The 16,316-nt window shown below is 48.6% G+C and overlaps 7 protein-coding genes across 7 annotated transcripts; 2 read left to right on the top strand and 5 right to left on the bottom strand.

The window, feature by feature from the left end:
* Positions 1–699: 699 nt before the first annotated feature.
* Positions 700–2,386, bottom strand: K444DRAFT_28233 (uncharacterized protein). Its single transcript, XM_024871579.1, has one exon. The coding sequence runs from the start codon at positions 2,145–2,147 to the stop codon at positions 963–965; it is 1,185 nt and encodes a 394-aa protein (XP_024734384.1). The 5' UTR covers positions 2,148–2,386; the 3' UTR covers positions 700–962.
* A 2,330-nt stretch (positions 2,387–4,716) lies between these two features.
* K444DRAFT_28194 (alpha/beta-hydrolase) lies at positions 4,717–7,068 on the bottom strand. The gene is made up of 5 exons (XM_024871570.1): positions 6,853–7,068; positions 6,395–6,800; positions 5,405–6,239; positions 5,237–5,347; positions 4,717–5,186 (listed from the first exon to the last, which is right to left on the bottom strand). Exons 2-5 carry the CDS (start codon positions 6,789–6,791, stop codon positions 4,967–4,969), a joined length of 1,563 nt encoding a protein of 520 aa, XP_024734383.1. The 5' UTR covers positions 6,792–6,800; positions 6,853–7,068; the 3' UTR covers positions 4,717–4,966.
* A 200-nt stretch (positions 7,069–7,268) lies between these two features.
* Positions 7,269–9,227, top strand: K444DRAFT_653830 (uncharacterized protein; the record flags this gene model as incomplete). The annotated part of the gene is made up of 9 exons (XM_024885900.1): positions 7,269–7,380; positions 7,506–7,621; positions 7,667–7,741; positions 7,788–7,819; positions 7,994–8,146; positions 8,206–8,441; positions 8,477–8,628; positions 8,869–9,027; positions 9,088–9,227. The coding sequence occupies exons 1-9, from the start codon at positions 7,295–7,297 to the stop codon at positions 9,225–9,227; spliced, it is 1,149 nt and encodes a 382-aa protein (XP_024734382.1). The 5' UTR covers positions 7,269–7,294.
* Positions 9,228–9,289: 62 nt separating this feature from the next.
* K444DRAFT_28166 (uncharacterized protein) lies at positions 9,290–10,199 on the bottom strand. Its single transcript, XM_024871565.1, has 5 exons — positions 9,860–10,199; positions 9,732–9,793; positions 9,532–9,680; positions 9,455–9,469; positions 9,290–9,403 (listed from the first exon to the last, which is right to left on the bottom strand). The coding sequence occupies exons 1-5, from the start codon at positions 9,976–9,978 to the stop codon at positions 9,353–9,355; spliced, it is 396 nt and encodes a 131-aa protein (XP_024734381.1). The 5' UTR covers positions 9,979–10,199; the 3' UTR covers positions 9,290–9,352.
* A 141-nt stretch (positions 10,200–10,340) lies between these two features.
* On the top strand, positions 10,341–11,555 carry K444DRAFT_631678 (Clavaminate synthase-like protein; the record flags this gene model as incomplete). The annotated part of the gene is made up of 3 exons (XM_024883400.1): positions 10,341–10,425; positions 10,479–10,580; positions 10,636–11,555. The coding sequence occupies 3 exons, from the start codon at positions 10,341–10,343 to the stop codon at positions 11,553–11,555; spliced, it is 1,107 nt and encodes a 368-aa protein (XP_024734380.1).
* A 259-nt stretch (positions 11,556–11,814) lies between these two features.
* On the bottom strand, positions 11,815–13,132 carry K444DRAFT_533635 (Phosphoenolpyruvate/pyruvate domain-containing protein; the record flags this gene model as incomplete). The annotated part of the gene is made up of 3 exons (XM_024875167.1): positions 11,815–12,555; positions 12,607–12,680; positions 12,736–13,132. The coding sequence occupies 3 exons, from the start codon at positions 13,130–13,132 to the stop codon at positions 11,815–11,817; spliced, it is 1,212 nt and encodes a 403-aa protein (XP_024734379.1).
* Positions 13,133–14,411: 1,279 nt separating this feature from the next.
* Positions 14,412–16,270, bottom strand: K444DRAFT_592811 (coenzyme A synthetase; the record flags this gene model as incomplete). Its single annotated transcript, XM_024878267.1, has 3 exons — positions 14,412–14,731; positions 14,782–15,687; positions 15,737–16,270. 3 exons carry the CDS (start codon positions 16,268–16,270, stop codon positions 14,522–14,524), a joined length of 1,650 nt encoding a protein of 549 aa, XP_024734378.1. The 3' UTR covers positions 14,412–14,521.
* Between the last annotated feature and the right edge of the window lie 46 nt (positions 16,271–16,316).

The following is a 16,316-nucleotide window of genomic DNA, read 5'->3' as shown; positions in this document are numbered from 1 at the left end:
AGTGCTCTTCCTCATTGTGCGAAGATGGCGATGTAAACTTTCGGAAACAGGGGATGAGTAGGGACATCGCCATCTTCGCACAATGAGGAAGAGCACTTCCGGCATCTGACTAATATCTATGGCCCTTAAGACGTTAGTTCTCACGATCTGCCCGAAATGTATCGCCAACTTCATTTTTTGCTCGCTCTCAGCCTCAAGCTTATCGGGAATTGGCAGCATCCCTAATTGGCCACATCGCACACAGCCTCCAATCGCTAGAGCTAATAAAGCCCTAATCAGCATGCATCCAAGTAATAGCTTATTTCGATCGTTTTCCCGCTTCTCTCCCTCATTCCGAACTGTTTCCGCCTCCATCCTTAGGTCAAGGCATTCTCCATCCTACTTCCTATCTGAATTTCCAAAACTGGTTGTAATTCGCGGTTACAAAATCACTTGAAACGAGGGGGGCTTTTTGTTCTTTTGGTGGGGGCTGAGGGATCCCGCTCACATGGCAAAGCCCGTATTTGCCGTGTGACCTATTTTGGGCGCGCTGAACGGGTGCTGGACACGTGGTTTTTCACTTGACCTTGAACAGCGGAAGACCGTGTGGGAATACAAAGGCGTCCAATGAGGTATGTGGGGGTGATGTGGATCGCCGTTGTGACTCAACAATAACTGGGTGGGTGTCGGAGAAGACAGGGCTCAGAGGCTCGGGTTGTCACACCTTAAAACGGACCGTCAAATCTTGTGACCAAAAGTCTGCAAGCTTGGAAAACATGTCAAACCTCAGGGAATTTATGTAACCGGACTGACTCGAGAGCTTCTGAAGACTCTTCGGCTGCGGAGTGACTTTCAATAATTCATAAACTACCTAGAGAGAGAAAGAGCAAACATACATCCTGCCAAGATGCAGGTACAATGTATCCAAAGAAACCAGGGTATATGAACACGAAAGGAGAAGGGGATGAACAAAAGAAAGAAGTTTATCCCTCGAGCTTCCCCAGAAGCTCCTGCAGTGTTGTCGTCAATCTTGACCTCAAAAACGCCTCCAACGCCGAGTATATCCCCTCCCCTGCCTCGACAGCTTGCCCCTTCTTGCAATACTTATTAGCGTATTTATCCACAAGACCCTTTACTTTCCTCAACTCGTTGACGACGATCTGTATCCGCATTCTCTCTTCATCTTCTGCATCCATCTTGTAGGCTCCAACAGTGATGCCAACACCTGGCCCTGAACGTCGACGTCCGCTGGCTGGTGAGATGCAGGCAGTTGCTGCAGCCTTAATCACGTCTTCGTACATGCCTAGGATCTTGTTGCAGATAAGAGCGAGGGTGATGGCGAAGTGGGAATTGTCCGAGCAGGAACATGCCAGAAGGGCATCTGCGTTCTCAATGGCTGCTTTGTTGTTGATGAGGACCTGATCGATGGTCGTATTCGTACGGGAGAATGGACTTGGAATGGAGTTGCGAACGAGGTCCAAGTCATGTGTGCACAACTTCAGCGAAGCTTTGTCAGAAAATGATAAGTTCTTGGCTGGCGAAGGCAGTTGTTTCGGTACTTGCTGAACTTCGAATATTGGTTCGTGGCTCTGAGATCGGCTTGTATCAACGCTGGTATCGTCGCTGAAGACGAATTGAGAATTGTTTGGCAGTTGAGCAGTCGAATCGCCCATGAAATCAAACGATAGGTCAAATAGATTATCTGCTGAAAGTTGCAAGTCTGCAGCGGTTGGGATGCCGAATGCGGAAGTCTCGAAAATGTCGTCTTGCCAGTTGATTGACATGAAGTTGTCCGTATCCATTACCGTAGTATCGAATTGACACTGAGATGGATCTGGTGTTGGCTCCATCTGACTCTTCTTGGCGAACGAAGGAGGAGAGAGCTGTCTTTTCTTTGTCGGATGAGACTCGACCTGCTGCTCAGTTTCCGAAGATGAGTTGGAAGAAGGTTTGAGCTTGCGAGCAGACGCTGGTGGCTTGCCCATTCTCCTTGATGGGCTGTAGTTGCAATGAACACCGAGATTAATGCAACGCAAACACTGAGGCTGCTGTTGGTCGCATTTGACCTTGGATGCTGAACAAGCATCGCATGATGATCTGAACTTGCGAGGCTTGAGAGGCTTTGTGGTGGTTATAGGCGATTGCCGTTGGGGCATGTTGGTTTCCATCTCGATGGTATTCTTCAGTTGCTTCCTGGAGTCTTTCCTGTACCTGTCCTGGGTAAGATGTTGCTTTTCATCAAGCGGGAAAGTGCCATGCGATGATATATGTATTTCGAGGGCTGGGAGGACACAAACCACCTGAGCACTGAAATAATCCCGATCTTACCATTCACGTTGCTCTTGCATACAGGTGCATCCTTTGAGGAAGCCTTCTTGTGCACAGCCAGAACCAAATTGAGATAGAACGGATCTATGCTGGTCATGACTATGTCTGATTTGGTAGTTATGCTTTCCGGGTCGATTCTTGGCATCCCTAACACGAGAAAGCTGCGCCTTCGGCAAATTCCTCGAAGGTAGTCTTGCCGACACTAAATGGAATTCTGCATGGAGTATCAAATAACCCACATAAGCCACTCAAGCCTAGGGGCTGATAAGGCAATTCCATGTCGATTAGTTACTGTTTAGAATCAGAGACAGTTCTGAGATGTTCGGTTTCACACGGCATCATGCCAGCTGGGACAGGAATCTGATCCTCCTGTACGACCGTCAATCCTGCTTACATTGGCGGATTCTTGCGTCTATATTTCTGCTCTTGGGTCTGCTCGGAGGGGCGTCCAGTTACAAAGCGGAAATATCGATTATGCCAGCAACATTGCGTGAAGAGTCGCCCGTCTTGTTGCAGCACGGGAAATCTCCACTCGTGGACCCTGCTCACCAACCAGAATGTCATCAGAAGCTGGCGAGGCTGAATACTCAAAAGTCATGAGATTTGATCCCCAATTACGGGGTCTGCTCTATTCCAAGTCAGCTGGCCAATACATCAAGGCGGCTGCTCCGCATGGGTACAGCAGGTAAATTAGTTGGAATGGAAACTGAGACGATTGGTCAAGATCAACTGTTTCCTTTGGTGGGAGCAGGGGTCCCACGAGGAAGCATGCTGGGCTTTAAATTATCGGGAACCGACTCAAACCTCTTGATTTTCAGGAGAAACGCACAGAGAAACTGAGGCAACTCCTTCGGCACACTGGAGCCTGGAGGGGAATCGTGGAGGCAGAGCTCCTCATGCACCTCTAACGGGCACGGGCACGGGCAGTGAACGCGCCACTTAGCCACGGGACAGAACCAGAAGCATTCCTTTATATAGACCCCGTCTCTGGTACTTCGGGGGGATCTGACATGCAGTAGATCTTTGATTCATGTCAAAAGCTTGTCGGAGCTTGTGTCGACTTAGCTTCAACTGGAGCGCTGACCGGCAGAAGGTTAGCACTTCTAGACAATACTGTAGGCCCAGCCGCGAGGGACGTACCGCCACGATGCCGTGTAACTGTGGAGTACAAAGTGCTTCGCAAGGCATCGTCGACTCCCCAGCCAGCCCTCGAGCCACTGAGCCAGCAAAATGCGGCATCTTGCTGTTGTGCCTGATCGGCGGTCTACATGGACTGACTACCTGCAGGGCTGAAATGGAAACGGAGAAGCAGCCACCGGCGCCGTCGTGTGTTCCCACTTGGTCGGCGAAGCCTATCTGATATCGAGAGGGAGCACAAGAGGCATCGGACGAGCCGATGTCATTGGCCAGCAGCACAGCGTCCAGCGTCAACGAAACGCTGCGAATGAAATGGAGACATCCGAGTGGGAGAGCAAGGCTGGACAGTGAAATTAAGGTTGAAGCCATGAAGGTCGTGCCGCTGCCATCAGCTTGCTTCGCCAGGCGGATTTTGGGGCGAGGTGGCTTGGCTCCTCGGTAGTCCCGTTTAGGCTAGCTTCGGTCCTTAAGTTTAAATTTATTCCTGGGAGCGGCTTGCGCGACGCTAGTTGGCCCGAGCTACCCCTGGGCCGATCCTCTCTCTCTCTTCGCGGGGCATCTGACAACAGACATCTCTGCTCATGGAAGAGCCTGGCAAGCAAACAGCAATGTGGCTCTCGATCCCATCATCTGGCAAGCGCCATTCGGGGCCATGGGGGGACTGTGCACTGACTGTTGAGAAAGCTGCAGCTTCGCAAGTCATTTCTGAGGCATGGTTATTTCAATGGCGTACTCGTTCATGTGTCCCACATGCAGTGAAGCGTGCAGCGCAACGTCAAAAACGGAAGCCCAAGAATAAGAGCCTCTCCTTTCCAGCATCCCCGTGCAGAAAGTTCCTGCAGGATCTCCTATTTTAGTCTCTAGGCTCCTCAAGACCCGCGAAGATGGGGACACTTCATGATGAAACAAGCGTCCCACATGCATGGCTTAAAGTTGTCTCTGAATCCTTCTCGCCAATATGGAGCCATGCCAGCGTGTCCATGTCTTGGATCCGCGCCTATCCCGTTCAGCTTTTCGCTAAAGCATCAGCCCCATTTACGAACGTATCACTTGCGGCTCGAGCTGAAGACAAGCGCAGCTTCATGATTTCAGCAGTAAGAGTCCGCTGTAATGGTAAGTTTCGATCAATGATCCAGCGTGGCCCGGCTGCTACCAACTCCTTTCAGAAGCCTTATGCAAATTTTAAGGATCAAATTGCTGCGTTCTGGATGACAATTGAATCAAGCTACCACTTGCGAGCCATGAAATTTTTTAAAAATTAGAACATATGATCATGGATATTCTACTAGATCACTGTGTATGATTTAGTATCGATGCACCAGGGAGCCTTCACCGGCAATGCTGTTTTGGCGAATGCTTCCAGCCACAAAGCCCACCTGGGTGATCGCACTTTTTGGCTCCATCTTCATGTGCATTGTGGCTATCTCCTGACTCTAGGTCGTCGAACCCCAACATCAGTGGGGTCACTGCTCGCTACTTTGTCAAAATTCGATAAACCTATTCAGATATCCAGCCGCCTGTATCAATTCCCACTAAATACATAGCTCAGCTGTAAGAGCTCGTTCCATCTAGTGTCTTCCTGTATCCTAATATTGCCCTCTGGAGTCGCAACTTTGAACTCATTAATATCTGTCGTCCCATACTCACGGCTGCGATCGTCGTTCACGAATGCAACAAAATCCTTGATCCACGTTTCCATCATAACCAGTTCGTCCGGAGTTGGTCTATGAAGTATCGCAAAGCTGTGAAAATTAGTCAGCATTTGATTTCACAAACGTGGAGATCCACATACTTCCAAAAAGGTTTGTCCATGCCATGTGCAACACCATATGATCTTGGAGCGACTTTGTCGTCAATAAATGATAGTCGGTATGCAACCCTGTATCTCCAAACGTCACGAATACTCACTCCATGAGTGAGCAGACTATTCACAAGGAACCTCGAAGGAGCTCGGACTTGCCCATCTGAAATAATGATCCCGGAAAGGCTCGTCCAGTCCTTCCTCTCAGTGGAGGTGGGCAAAGGGTAGTGTTGCAAGATCCGCTCGGTTGTTGATGGAGCATAATAGTTCGATATCTGCAGACGAAGAGATTCGATATTTGGCTCTGGTCCGTTATACGCTGCATATAAAGTCTCTTCGTTCAGAACCTCTCCGATTAACAACCTCAGCTTCCGTTTCTTGAACTCCGCTGCGAAGGAACCATCGGTGTGATAATGGTGCATATCAGGGTGAATGAAGATTCCGTCCGTCACAGGACGGAAAGTGTGATTCTTGAGGTCCTTGATGGAGCTGACGAGATCATGAGCCTCGATCTTCCGCAGCTCGGCAAGTTTGGCCGGTCCAGAAAGAGAGAGATCGATCTTGAAGTATTGGCAAAGCTCATCGAATTGCGGTTGGGCCTCCTTCGCTGTCTTTCGTTGTGCAGGGATAGCGTTCGAGTACATATAGAGGCGATGGAAGAGTTGACCCGACGAGTCGAACGGCTTCACACGGAAGTCAAAGATGGTTTGGGCCTGCACGCCATAGGCGCCGGCCGAACGTCCTCCAAGGGTGATATTGTTTTCATCTCCATTGAATGCTCCTACGTTCTCTTTCACCCATTGCATGGCAAGTCGTTGATCCCAAAGCCCATAGTTCCCAACTGTTTCTCCTCCGCTCTCCTCTTCCAGAGCCTCGCCAGCCAGGAACCCGAAGAGGTTCAATCGGTATCCAATTCCGATGACAATGGCGTTCAACTTGCCTGTCGAAATGAGCTCTGTTGGGTTCAAGGTAATCTCTTGAGCAGGGTCTCCCACTGGCGGAAGATTTCCGAGTTAGCATTACTTCTTTGAAATAGATTTGAGAGGATTGAGTTTTATCCAAGAGCAGCTGACATCGTTTGGGAGGAGGAACATGCCTTACAGCTCCCAAAACGATCTGGAAGGAGAAGAAATAACCCAGACTACCTACTCTGGAACCAGCCTCCGTGCAGCCAGAGTACAACCGGCCACTTCTTCTTTCCCGAGTTAGGCTCTGGCACTGGTGTCCAAATATTCAAACGAAGACAGTCTTCCGAGTAGGTATCCCTGTCAATATCCTGCTCTCGTCCAGCAGAAAATTTTGGCTGAGGACAAACGGGATAAAACTCCGAGCCATCTAACGAGCTGCCATCGGCTTGGTTGTAGCTGAAGTGAGGTGGAAGTGGGCGAGGGGTGCGCCACCTGAAATCGCCTGTCGGTGGGAGAGCGTACGGCACCCCAGCATATCGACGAGCTTTGTTGTCGTATTGTACTCCTTTTATACTCCCGAGATGACCAAGGTCTATGATATGATCCTTCTCCTCGTATGCTGAGAGGGTATTCCCCATGTTGACTCTCTGCCTCTCAGTCAACTCTTGCAGTGGCACTCGAGCGTGGTTGGTCGCTTACTTCAATGATTGAGACAGGAGTCGGGAATCTCAACCCTTTTTATTACCCACGAAGTTTTTCCGTTGAAATTTTGAATTGTTGAACGCAAAGGTGTCACCTATTTCGATCATGCAAGAATCGAGAGGGATGTACGCACCCCACTTTTGGGTCAACGTTGGTGCCCTCAAGTCTGCATCAAGTTCCGTTCCGTTACATGGAATAATATCAAAGATCTTGTTTGAGTTGAAGTGTCTTTGGAATGCAGAAGGCTACATGGAGCTATCCCCAATTATCCAAAAATGCCCGACAAATCCGCTAAAGCTCCGGCCGATGTGGGGAAGTCCTTCTCAACCTCGAATCTCCCCACTCTTCGATGGGAAGAAGCTAAGTGGAACAACATATGCTAGGCTTTTTATAAAGAAGGCGAAATGGGTCTTGGCAAAATAAGTGTTGAACAGTTCATATGTATGAGTTGAGCATACTGGAGCTACGAAGCAGCGAACCTCACACAATCTCGAACTTCATCAAGAGGGCCTCTGAAAAGCCCCAGTATAGCGTCCCAATCGAAGCTGAGGAGATTCTTGGGAAAGCAAACGCCGAAGAAAAAGTGACCATTGCTCCATCCATCAATGTTGGAGCGGTTGACGACTTGAATCTTGATACCGTGCACGCAGAGCCGGAGTACAGTACACAGATGCCGAGTACAAGAAATTGCTGCGTAAGATTGACTTGAGACTTCTAGCTCTCATGCGGATAAGCTTCCATTCATCCCATCCTGGATTTGTGCAGTGTTGATCGAGTGAGAAAAAGGTATGCTATCACACTCAACAAACAGACAAAACAGCCGTTAGCACTCAATCAGTTTTCGGGGTTCAAGCGGATACCGGAATGCATGGCCAGCAATTCTCTTGTAGGTCTTTTACTAAGAGGCTCTGACTTGTACTGATTGAAAACAGGGCTGACAACAATTTTCTATATCTCGTATCTGGTTGCTGAAGCTGCTGCAAATTGGCTGCTCCAGAAATTGCACCTGTCGTGTTCTTGGAGTCGTCATTTTCTTCTGGGGTACCTCCGATCTCTTCTTCATCCCGTCTCTAATTTCTGAGCGTCGGTCTAATATATCTTTTCTGGTCTCATTGTGCTCTGCATTGGTTTTGCAAAGAATTGGGTCGGCCTCATGGTTCTCCGTTCTCTGCAAGGGTTGCTAGAATGTACTGTGTCGCCGACTCTCATGCCCATCACCGGGGCTTCGTACACTTCAGACGAGCACATACATCGATCCATCATTCAGGGCACCGGGAATGCAGGAATGAGTGTCATCACCAATCTCATCTGCTACGGCACTGCACTCCGTGCTCAAAAGAGCCCATCAAGACCCGCACCTGGAGAAACATCTCCTTCTTTCCCGGAGGGGTGAGCATGTCCCTTGCAGTTCTGATGTTCTTCGCTCTCGGTACACCGCATATGTTGAGCTGGCTTTCGGGGAGTATGAAGAGGGTGGCTGCTGCGAGAGTAGTCTGGAACAAGACGGGCTCTGATCGCCAGAAAAGATCCGAGTGGAAGCGGGGTCAACTTCGAACGACCTTTCGGAACCCTGAGACATATCTTCTGTTTTTTGCGAATGTGGAAAATACGATATGATCAGTGGTACGACCATATTCGGGAATCTGGTCTACAAATCCTTTGGCTTCGCTTCTCTTGACACTTTGCTAGAGGGAAAGGCACCTCAGCAAGCCGTGTCCGTTGTCTGCTTCTTATTCGTCGGCTATTGCACACTCACAAGGCTCAATCTGAGATGTAAGTGTCCCACTACCCCCTCATCTTGAAGTGCTGGAACTTGACAATCAATCATTCATTTTCATGATAATCTGCCTCATCCCCGCATTTATAGGCACGATTGTGCGGCCTTCCTCCCCAAAAACGGCCACCTGTGGCTTCGCTGGCGCAGGTTCGTCATGACCGCAACTGGAAACTTACCAGGACTGCTCATTTGGACAATTCTCCCTTCCAACATTGCTGGTAGGACGGAATGATCAGTCACATCGGCGGTACTCTTCATTGCCTACTGTACAAGCAATGCAATCGGTGGTCAGGTATTTCAAACCAAGGATGCACCGAGATACATCACTGGACTCACGCTCTGCGATATCTTCTATGGTGTCGAGACTGTATTGATGTTCACTTGGCGGTACTATTGTGAGTATTCCATGACCAGAAAAGAGTTTGGGGATCCGGTACTGACCAGGTTTTGTCCAGACATTTGGCAGAACACAGTCCGCGCGAAGAAGGTGGCCGCTCTTGGCTTGACTCATGAAGAGTGCAAAGAGACCAGTCGTCTGAGCGGAGAAGCAGACATGACGGATTTTGAAAACTTCCATTTTGTTTACCCTTTCTAGAAGTATTTCATTCTTAGCTCCTGTTGTCCTAGGACTTCGTGGAGGGGGCTGGGGTATTGAAGTTCACAATTGCATGATATTGGAAGAAGATCCAGGCATTGGCAGATCATATGCAACAACAAAACCTATGGTTTTCGTACGTGATAACCTCCTGGGTTTCGTACAGCACAAATGAACTGCTTCTTGTTAGCGGAGCTTGATTCCAGTCCTGATAATTCAGAGCTTACCGGGAAAATCTTGATCTGAAGAGCAACGAATTAGAATTTGGATCTTGCAAATCTCGAAGTAAGGATTAAATACTTACCGTGCTAGGATCCCATATCCCATGAGTGTAGTAAGGATCTAACTTGACCTCCTCCAATGCCTCCTCAGCGCTGTTGGCTTTGATGACTGATGCCACGTCTCTGATCTTCATCGCCTCCCCTTCCTTCGGAGCCTCATGTAGAAATATCCCTTTAAAAATCAGTCTTCAAATTCGAATTTCCTTAGAGACCTTTTTCATACCTCCCATTTTATAAACTCCAGTTTCAGGGTCAAGTCTTGGCTCTACGTGCTCCACGTGTTTGCTGCAGAATATCATCAGCACCTTCGACGTCACAAAAAGGAATGTATTCATGGAACTTGGCACTCACTGTCGTACATCCAAACGCTCAAGCTCTTTTCCTGGAAAGTCTTCTACGAGAACAATCCACTCAAGCTGCATCTTGCTACTCTCGAATTTTCTCAGAGGGGAGGCATCTTGCTCAGCCATTTTCTCAATAGGGAACTATCAATGGATCTCAAATTTCGCAAATATTTCAAAGTAGATTGAACCGACAAACTTCATAGACAATCCTCATCCAGCATCTTGTTATTCCAGAAGTCATCGACTCGGGACGGATGAGATCCGCTACACAAGAGTGGGTTACGGCAGAATCTCGGGCCGGCGGGGTAGCTCCGGTCTCCTTATCGAGTCATGGAGTGACTCTTGGCTAGCTCCACTCAAAAAAAAAGGGAACGCGAAAGGGGCCGGGCCGAGACCGACGGACAACACCAAGGGCCAGAACTTGGAAGAAATAGCCAAGAAGAAAGCTGTGATATACATACGTAACTTCAGCTACCAAGGTTGTCAGGATGCCTTCGACAACAACCCAAGAACTATCATCCCCTGTAGCAGCGAAAACTGCTTATTCGAAAATCCCCGAGTCGAAGGAAGAGCGTATGTTGTACCAACATCTAACTATTTGTTGAGCATGAGCTAATATCAACCAGTTGACTGGGTGGATCTTGCCATTGTAGATCTTTCCCTATTCGATACCCCTGGAGGGAAACAGAAGCTCGCCGCTCAACTTTATGATGCCCTGAAAAATATCGGTGAGTAACAAATATCCCCCCCCAAAAACTCCAAGTCCCGAGCTGACCAAGTCAGGCTTCATCTACGTAATCAACTTCGGCCTTAGCCAAGAAGAAATAGACACCCACTACGACATTGCTCGAGAACTTTTCGACTCGCCCCTCTCAGAAAAAAAAAAGTTCCGTGCAGACCTTGAAAAGGGGGAGTATTTCGGGTACAAACCATTCGGGCTCCGAGAAGTGAAGCCTGGGGTTCCTGAGAATACAGAAGTTTACAATATCCCGTCTGTCGGACAGCAAATTGAGCGCCCTCACCCTGCAGTGCTCACCAAAAACTGGGCTGCAATCGAGAAATTCAGCTCTCATATCCGGGATGAGATCGTAGCGAAGCTATTCCAGCTTTTTGCTATCGTATTGGAGTTACCCGAGGATTATTTCCTCGATTTTCATAGGAATGATGAAGTTAATTCGAGCTATTTGCGGTATATGAAATACCATGCCCGGACGCCAGAGCAGAATGCAGCGTTGGATAATATTTGGTTGAAAGGACATACTGATTTTGGGTCTTTGACGCTGTTGTTTCGGCAGCCGATTGCGGCACTGCAGGTGAGGACGCCGAGTAGGGAGTGGAGGTATGTCAAGCCTTATCCGGAGTCGTTGACTGTGAATGTTGCGGATACGTTGCAGTTTCTTTCGAATGGGTTCTTGAAATCAAGCATCCATCGCGTTGTGGCTCCTCCTTCCGACCAGGCTCATTTGGATCGGCTGGGAGTTTTGTATTTTGTGAGGCCGGGGGATTATGTGAAGCTTAGAGGAGCGAAGAGCGCGGTGCTGAAACGTGAAGGGATGCTTGCTAATGAAGATGGTGCTGGGGAATTGACGGCCAAGGAATGGATTTCGAGAAGAGTTATTGCAAATATTAGTAGCAAGGAGATTGAGGTGGAGAAGGAGGATTTGAATAAGGTCGGGGATGGCTTGACACCAGTATATAACTGAATTTGCAATGACATCCACTGGTATGAGAGCATATATCGTGATTTCATGGATCGAGCTGGGGTGAAATAGATCTCGGGTGTTCAGAACGGCGAAGATGAGAAAGAGTCACTCGACTGTTGTTGTGGGAACGAGGCGATGGATATATGGAGGCAACAAGAAACGTCGTTTTATCTGTGACATTAAATGACAGAAGGACAAATCCAACAAAATGCTCTAGCCATATCAAATGATCTCATCCCTGCTTACGAATTCGAGGAGGTTACACTCCCTTCTTAAAACTGTTGCCACCCGCCCGTTCGTCAATAACCATCAAATCCTGCAGCCCACAGACATTGAAGATAGTCTTAGGTGAAACGGCGCTTCCTGTTACGCCAAAGTCCTTCAACCACTCAAATGTATTCTTGATTGCCGTATAAGCAGGCGCCAGGGATGCAAAGGAGAAAATGATGACACGGAAACCCATATCCTGGGCCTCGTCAACCGAGATGAGAGGCGAGACACCGTTTTCAACGCTGTTGAGACACAAAGGCCAAGGAGCAAGATCTTTAACTGCTTGCCTAGCTTGTGCTTTGCTACTGAAGCCTTCGAGAATACCCATGTCAGCGCCCTCATCACGAGCCCGCCGAAGTCGAGTGATACACTCGTCGTATCCGCGCGATTGAAGGGCGTCGGTGCGGGCTATGATGACAATGTCGGACCGAAGTCTTTTGGCAGCTGCTACACAAGCTCTGATCCGGGAAATGTAAGTATCGATATCGACGACCTCCTTCCCCTGAAGATGTCCGCAGCGCTTCTGCATAACTTGGTCTTCGATATGGAACCCGGCAACTCCTGCGAGATGGTATTGCTGGAGAGATCGATCAATGACCATTGGCCCACCATAGCCAGTATCCATGTCTGCAATCACAGGAGGACCGTCAGGTTTGAGGTTTGCAATCATTTCAGCGTTTGTCTTCATATCGTGGAGATGAGCGATGCCCAGATCTGCCATGCCCAGGCGCTTGAGAAGGGTAAGTAATGCGAGATGTCTTCAAGGAGCGATCAAACTTACGGATGCATTTGTCCCAGCGCCTGTCATATACATCCCCTCGAAACCGACAGAAAGTGCGATGCGTGCCGATAACCCTGATTTTCTAAATTTAGCGTTGTATAAAAATGAAAAGATGAGAGTCAAGGTTACCATCGTAAACACCCGGGCAAACAAGAATATGGTCCAAATTCTTGATCATATGCCGCAATCTTGTCGATGCTGGAGCACTTGCGTCGTATGCAAGAGGAGCACGAATTTGAACAGTGGTAGTTGGATTCGTCTCTATAGTCGGAGTCTCTGTCTCACGAACTCGATTTTGAGGCGCAGCAGTATCTTTCAGAGGTTTGCGTGGCACATCTACCAGCTCCTCCAACGGCTTGATTAACGGTTTGAATGGCGGTTCAACATTGCTGAGAAACCGTGGGCTTTCGGTTCCCAGCACAGATCCACTTTTATCGCTTCTTGCGATGTTGACAACACCTTCGATGCCATTGGGTGGAGTGATAGCTTCTGATGGTGTCGTTTGCCCAGATGGAGTGCAACCCATCGTGAAGTCTGTCTCAGGGAAAGGAATGTCATCTTCAGAGTCGGTGTCGGGGGTTTGATCTCTCGATATTCTTGTAGTCTGTGACGGTACGGGACTGGACGGCAGTTTCTGCCACTTGCCAAGATCGTACATTGCCTGGTCTACTTGGCAATCCGTAGCTGTCATGAGGGTCATCGTGAAACCGAACAGAGCGGCCAAGAAAATGTGAAAGGGAAAGACTCTTGAGATTGTGGGAGGACGAAAAATCAAGAAACGATAGAAATAAGTCGACGTGATGAGCCAACCGTATTTAGCAGGCCAGAAGTCTCTACAGACTGGAAGTCATATTTGGAACCTCAAACTCGGATTCCGACTTCTGATAGACGACCCTTGAAGCAAGCAATATTGATGTCTTTGAGGAGAGTGTGCCGGGGAGGAGTGACATCGGATCTCTTGGCCAAGCCTTGCTTGGCGATAAGCACATAAGAGGGAGATGAAAGATATGCGGTCGGTACGAGGCTCAGGTAGCACGGCTCTGCTTGAACGAATTGATCGATCTTCGAATCTAGACGGGGAGCGAAGAATCGGAGTCCTCGAAGAACGTGTTCAGAATTACCATGTCAAGCAAGTCCATTACGCGTGTTGATCCGAGGTCCCCAAGCAGAGTCGGTCTCCGAAGGAGACGAATTGGCGTAGTCGCAAAGCTTTGGAGCGAAGCAGAAAGAAGGCCTATGAGTGTGAAACTACTGGCATACAAACCATTAGGAGGTACGGCGAGTGCTTGTGGATCTCAATGCGGATTGTGAAGAAAAATGATATTGTTGGCTGCATTGTTGCTGTCTGGAGGACTTGACGGTTCGAAACCCAACGCTCATTCGCTGGTAATCAGGTTTGCGTGGGACAGACAAGATAATCGGAATGAGGTCGAGTGCACGCATGACACGTCTTTGGCCCGGCAATGCAGTTCCGAGGATACTGGTTGATGAGTGAGACGGATTGTATGGTGAAGAAAGAGAAAATGGGCGAAGCCTGGAAATTGAGATGGAACCGGGAAATGAGTCCTAAAACGCTTTGGCTGGGAAGAGTTTAGCGGGCAATCCAAATTTCAGGCTTCACTTTAACGGGCTTTCATTGTCAGCAACCCATTGACAACATCAAATGGTGCCGCTCAACACTAACGCGTCGAATCATATGCAGTGTACAGTGATTAGTTGAACTTTTTATGTTCATCAAGAGCTGTGTCATTCAATTCGGTAGGATCACCAATTTTCTAGAAGTTGTGCTTCAAGACTGCCAACGCCTGCCTGCTGCTTCTCGGCCTCAGATTATTGACAGCTCCATTGTGTTCTCATGGAACTGCAAGGCGACCGTTCTCCCGTGTGCGGATTGCTTAGCTTGTTGCTTAGGCGACTATTTCCAATACAAGAGACTTGAAACAAGAGTCATAATCCATCTTGGAAAGCGCTCGGAACTCTGCAAGTTATCCTCTTCTCCTGGAGCTGCAGAGATCAATTCGTTGGCCTTCTGGTCTCTTCCTGAAATCTCGTTCATCGCTTTAGCCACCAATCGACGCTGGACTTTCCCTGTCGCTGTCTTGGGCATGTTTTCCGTGAAATATACCTTCACACCCCGTCAGCATTTACGATCAATCGATCGATTTTGACTCGTACCTTCTTTGGGATCTTGAATTTTGCAGCCCTCTGTCCAAACCAGCTCAACAATTCTCCCTCGGAGAGCTCTTCACCTTCTCGAACCGTGATTGCAGCCGCAACATTTTGGCCATACAAATCGTCGTCAATTGCGAAGCTTACAGCTTCCAGAATTTTGGGATGCTGAGCCAACAGATTGTCTATTTCGATGGGACTTATCTTCTCTCCACCTTTGTTTATCAGCTCCTTTAAACGACCAGTGAGGAACAGATATCCTTCTTCATCGAGATATCCTTGGTCGCCGGTACGGAGATACCCAGATCTTGTGAATGGGGAAGCGACGACCTTTGGATCTCCCAAATATCCAGAAGTAACATTGGCACCCAGAATGCAGACTTCCCCAATTTTCCCTTGTGGTAAGTGTTTCCCTTCATCATCCATGATCTGGAGCTCAAGGCCCTGCGCAACGCCGACTGATCCCGGTTTGTGCTTCGCCGGTGGGAGAGGGTTGGATGTCATTTGATGTGCAGCTTCGGTCATGGCATATGCTTCCAACACTAGGGCGTTGAGGACAGTTTCTAGCTGTCTGTGGACAGTCGGTGAGAGCGGTGATGAGCAGGAGCGCACGAATCGAATGGTCGGCATTGGGGAAGGGAACTCGCCTCTTAAGAGGATTTGATGCATTGTAGGGACGGCAGTGTACCAATTCGCCTCGTGAGTCACGAAGTCTCCCCAGAATTCCGAAGCAGAGAATCTCGGGGGCATAATTAGAGATCCTCCGCTCGCCAGAGAGGACAAAAACCCCGCGAGAAGGCCATGGACATGGAAAAGTGGCATGACCAGGAGCGTGCGATCCGCTGGCGTCAAGTTGTATGTCACTGTGATGTTCTTGGTTGTTCGGCAAAGGTTCTTATGGCTCAAGGGTACCTGCTTGATATCAGCTTCCTCAACTCAAGCATGGAGTTAGTAGACTCACTGCTTTGGGCCTCCCGGTTGTGCCACTAGTGTGAAGAATGAGTGCTACATCGTCCTCACTTGGCTCTTCAACTTTCACTTCATTCCTGTGTCTCAAACTCCCTGAATCTATAACATCAAGAGTGATCTCTCCCCCATCCCAAAAGATTTCCGCAATTGCAGTCCCGCATTTTCGTGCTGCTCTCACAGCTTCACCATTCTCGGCGACTGCTCCCTTTGGAAGCAGAATCACTGTCGTTTTCAAATCTTCAAGATAGAATTCGAATTCTTCTTGTTTGTATGCTGGATTGAGGGGGGCAGAAATTGCTCGTTGAAAAGTAGTCGCTAGAAAAGCGACAGCAAATTCGATGGTGTTGGGGAAAGCAATTGCAACGGCTTCTCTTGGTGAGATTCCTATAGAGGCTAATTTCTTCTGAAAGTTCATTACTTGCTCAACGACCTGATCATGAGATAGAATTATTGGCGTCTTTTGAGATGGTACAATGATTGCAGTCGAGTCTGATGGCCTGGACAAGGAGCTGAGGAGAGTTGCCATGATGAAGAAATGATGGGTTAGAGAGTTATTGAGTTCGGTGTAAAAA

Source organism: Hyaloscypha bicolor, assembly GCF_002865645.1.
Source record: "Hyaloscypha bicolor E unplaced genomic scaffold K444scaffold_116, whole genome shotgun sequence".
Classification (NCBI taxonomy): domain Eukaryota; kingdom Fungi; phylum Ascomycota; class Leotiomycetes; order Helotiales; family Hyaloscyphaceae; genus Hyaloscypha; species Hyaloscypha bicolor.
Note: the sequence above shows the minus strand (reverse complement) of the source record. Positions and strands in the feature narration are given on the sequence as shown.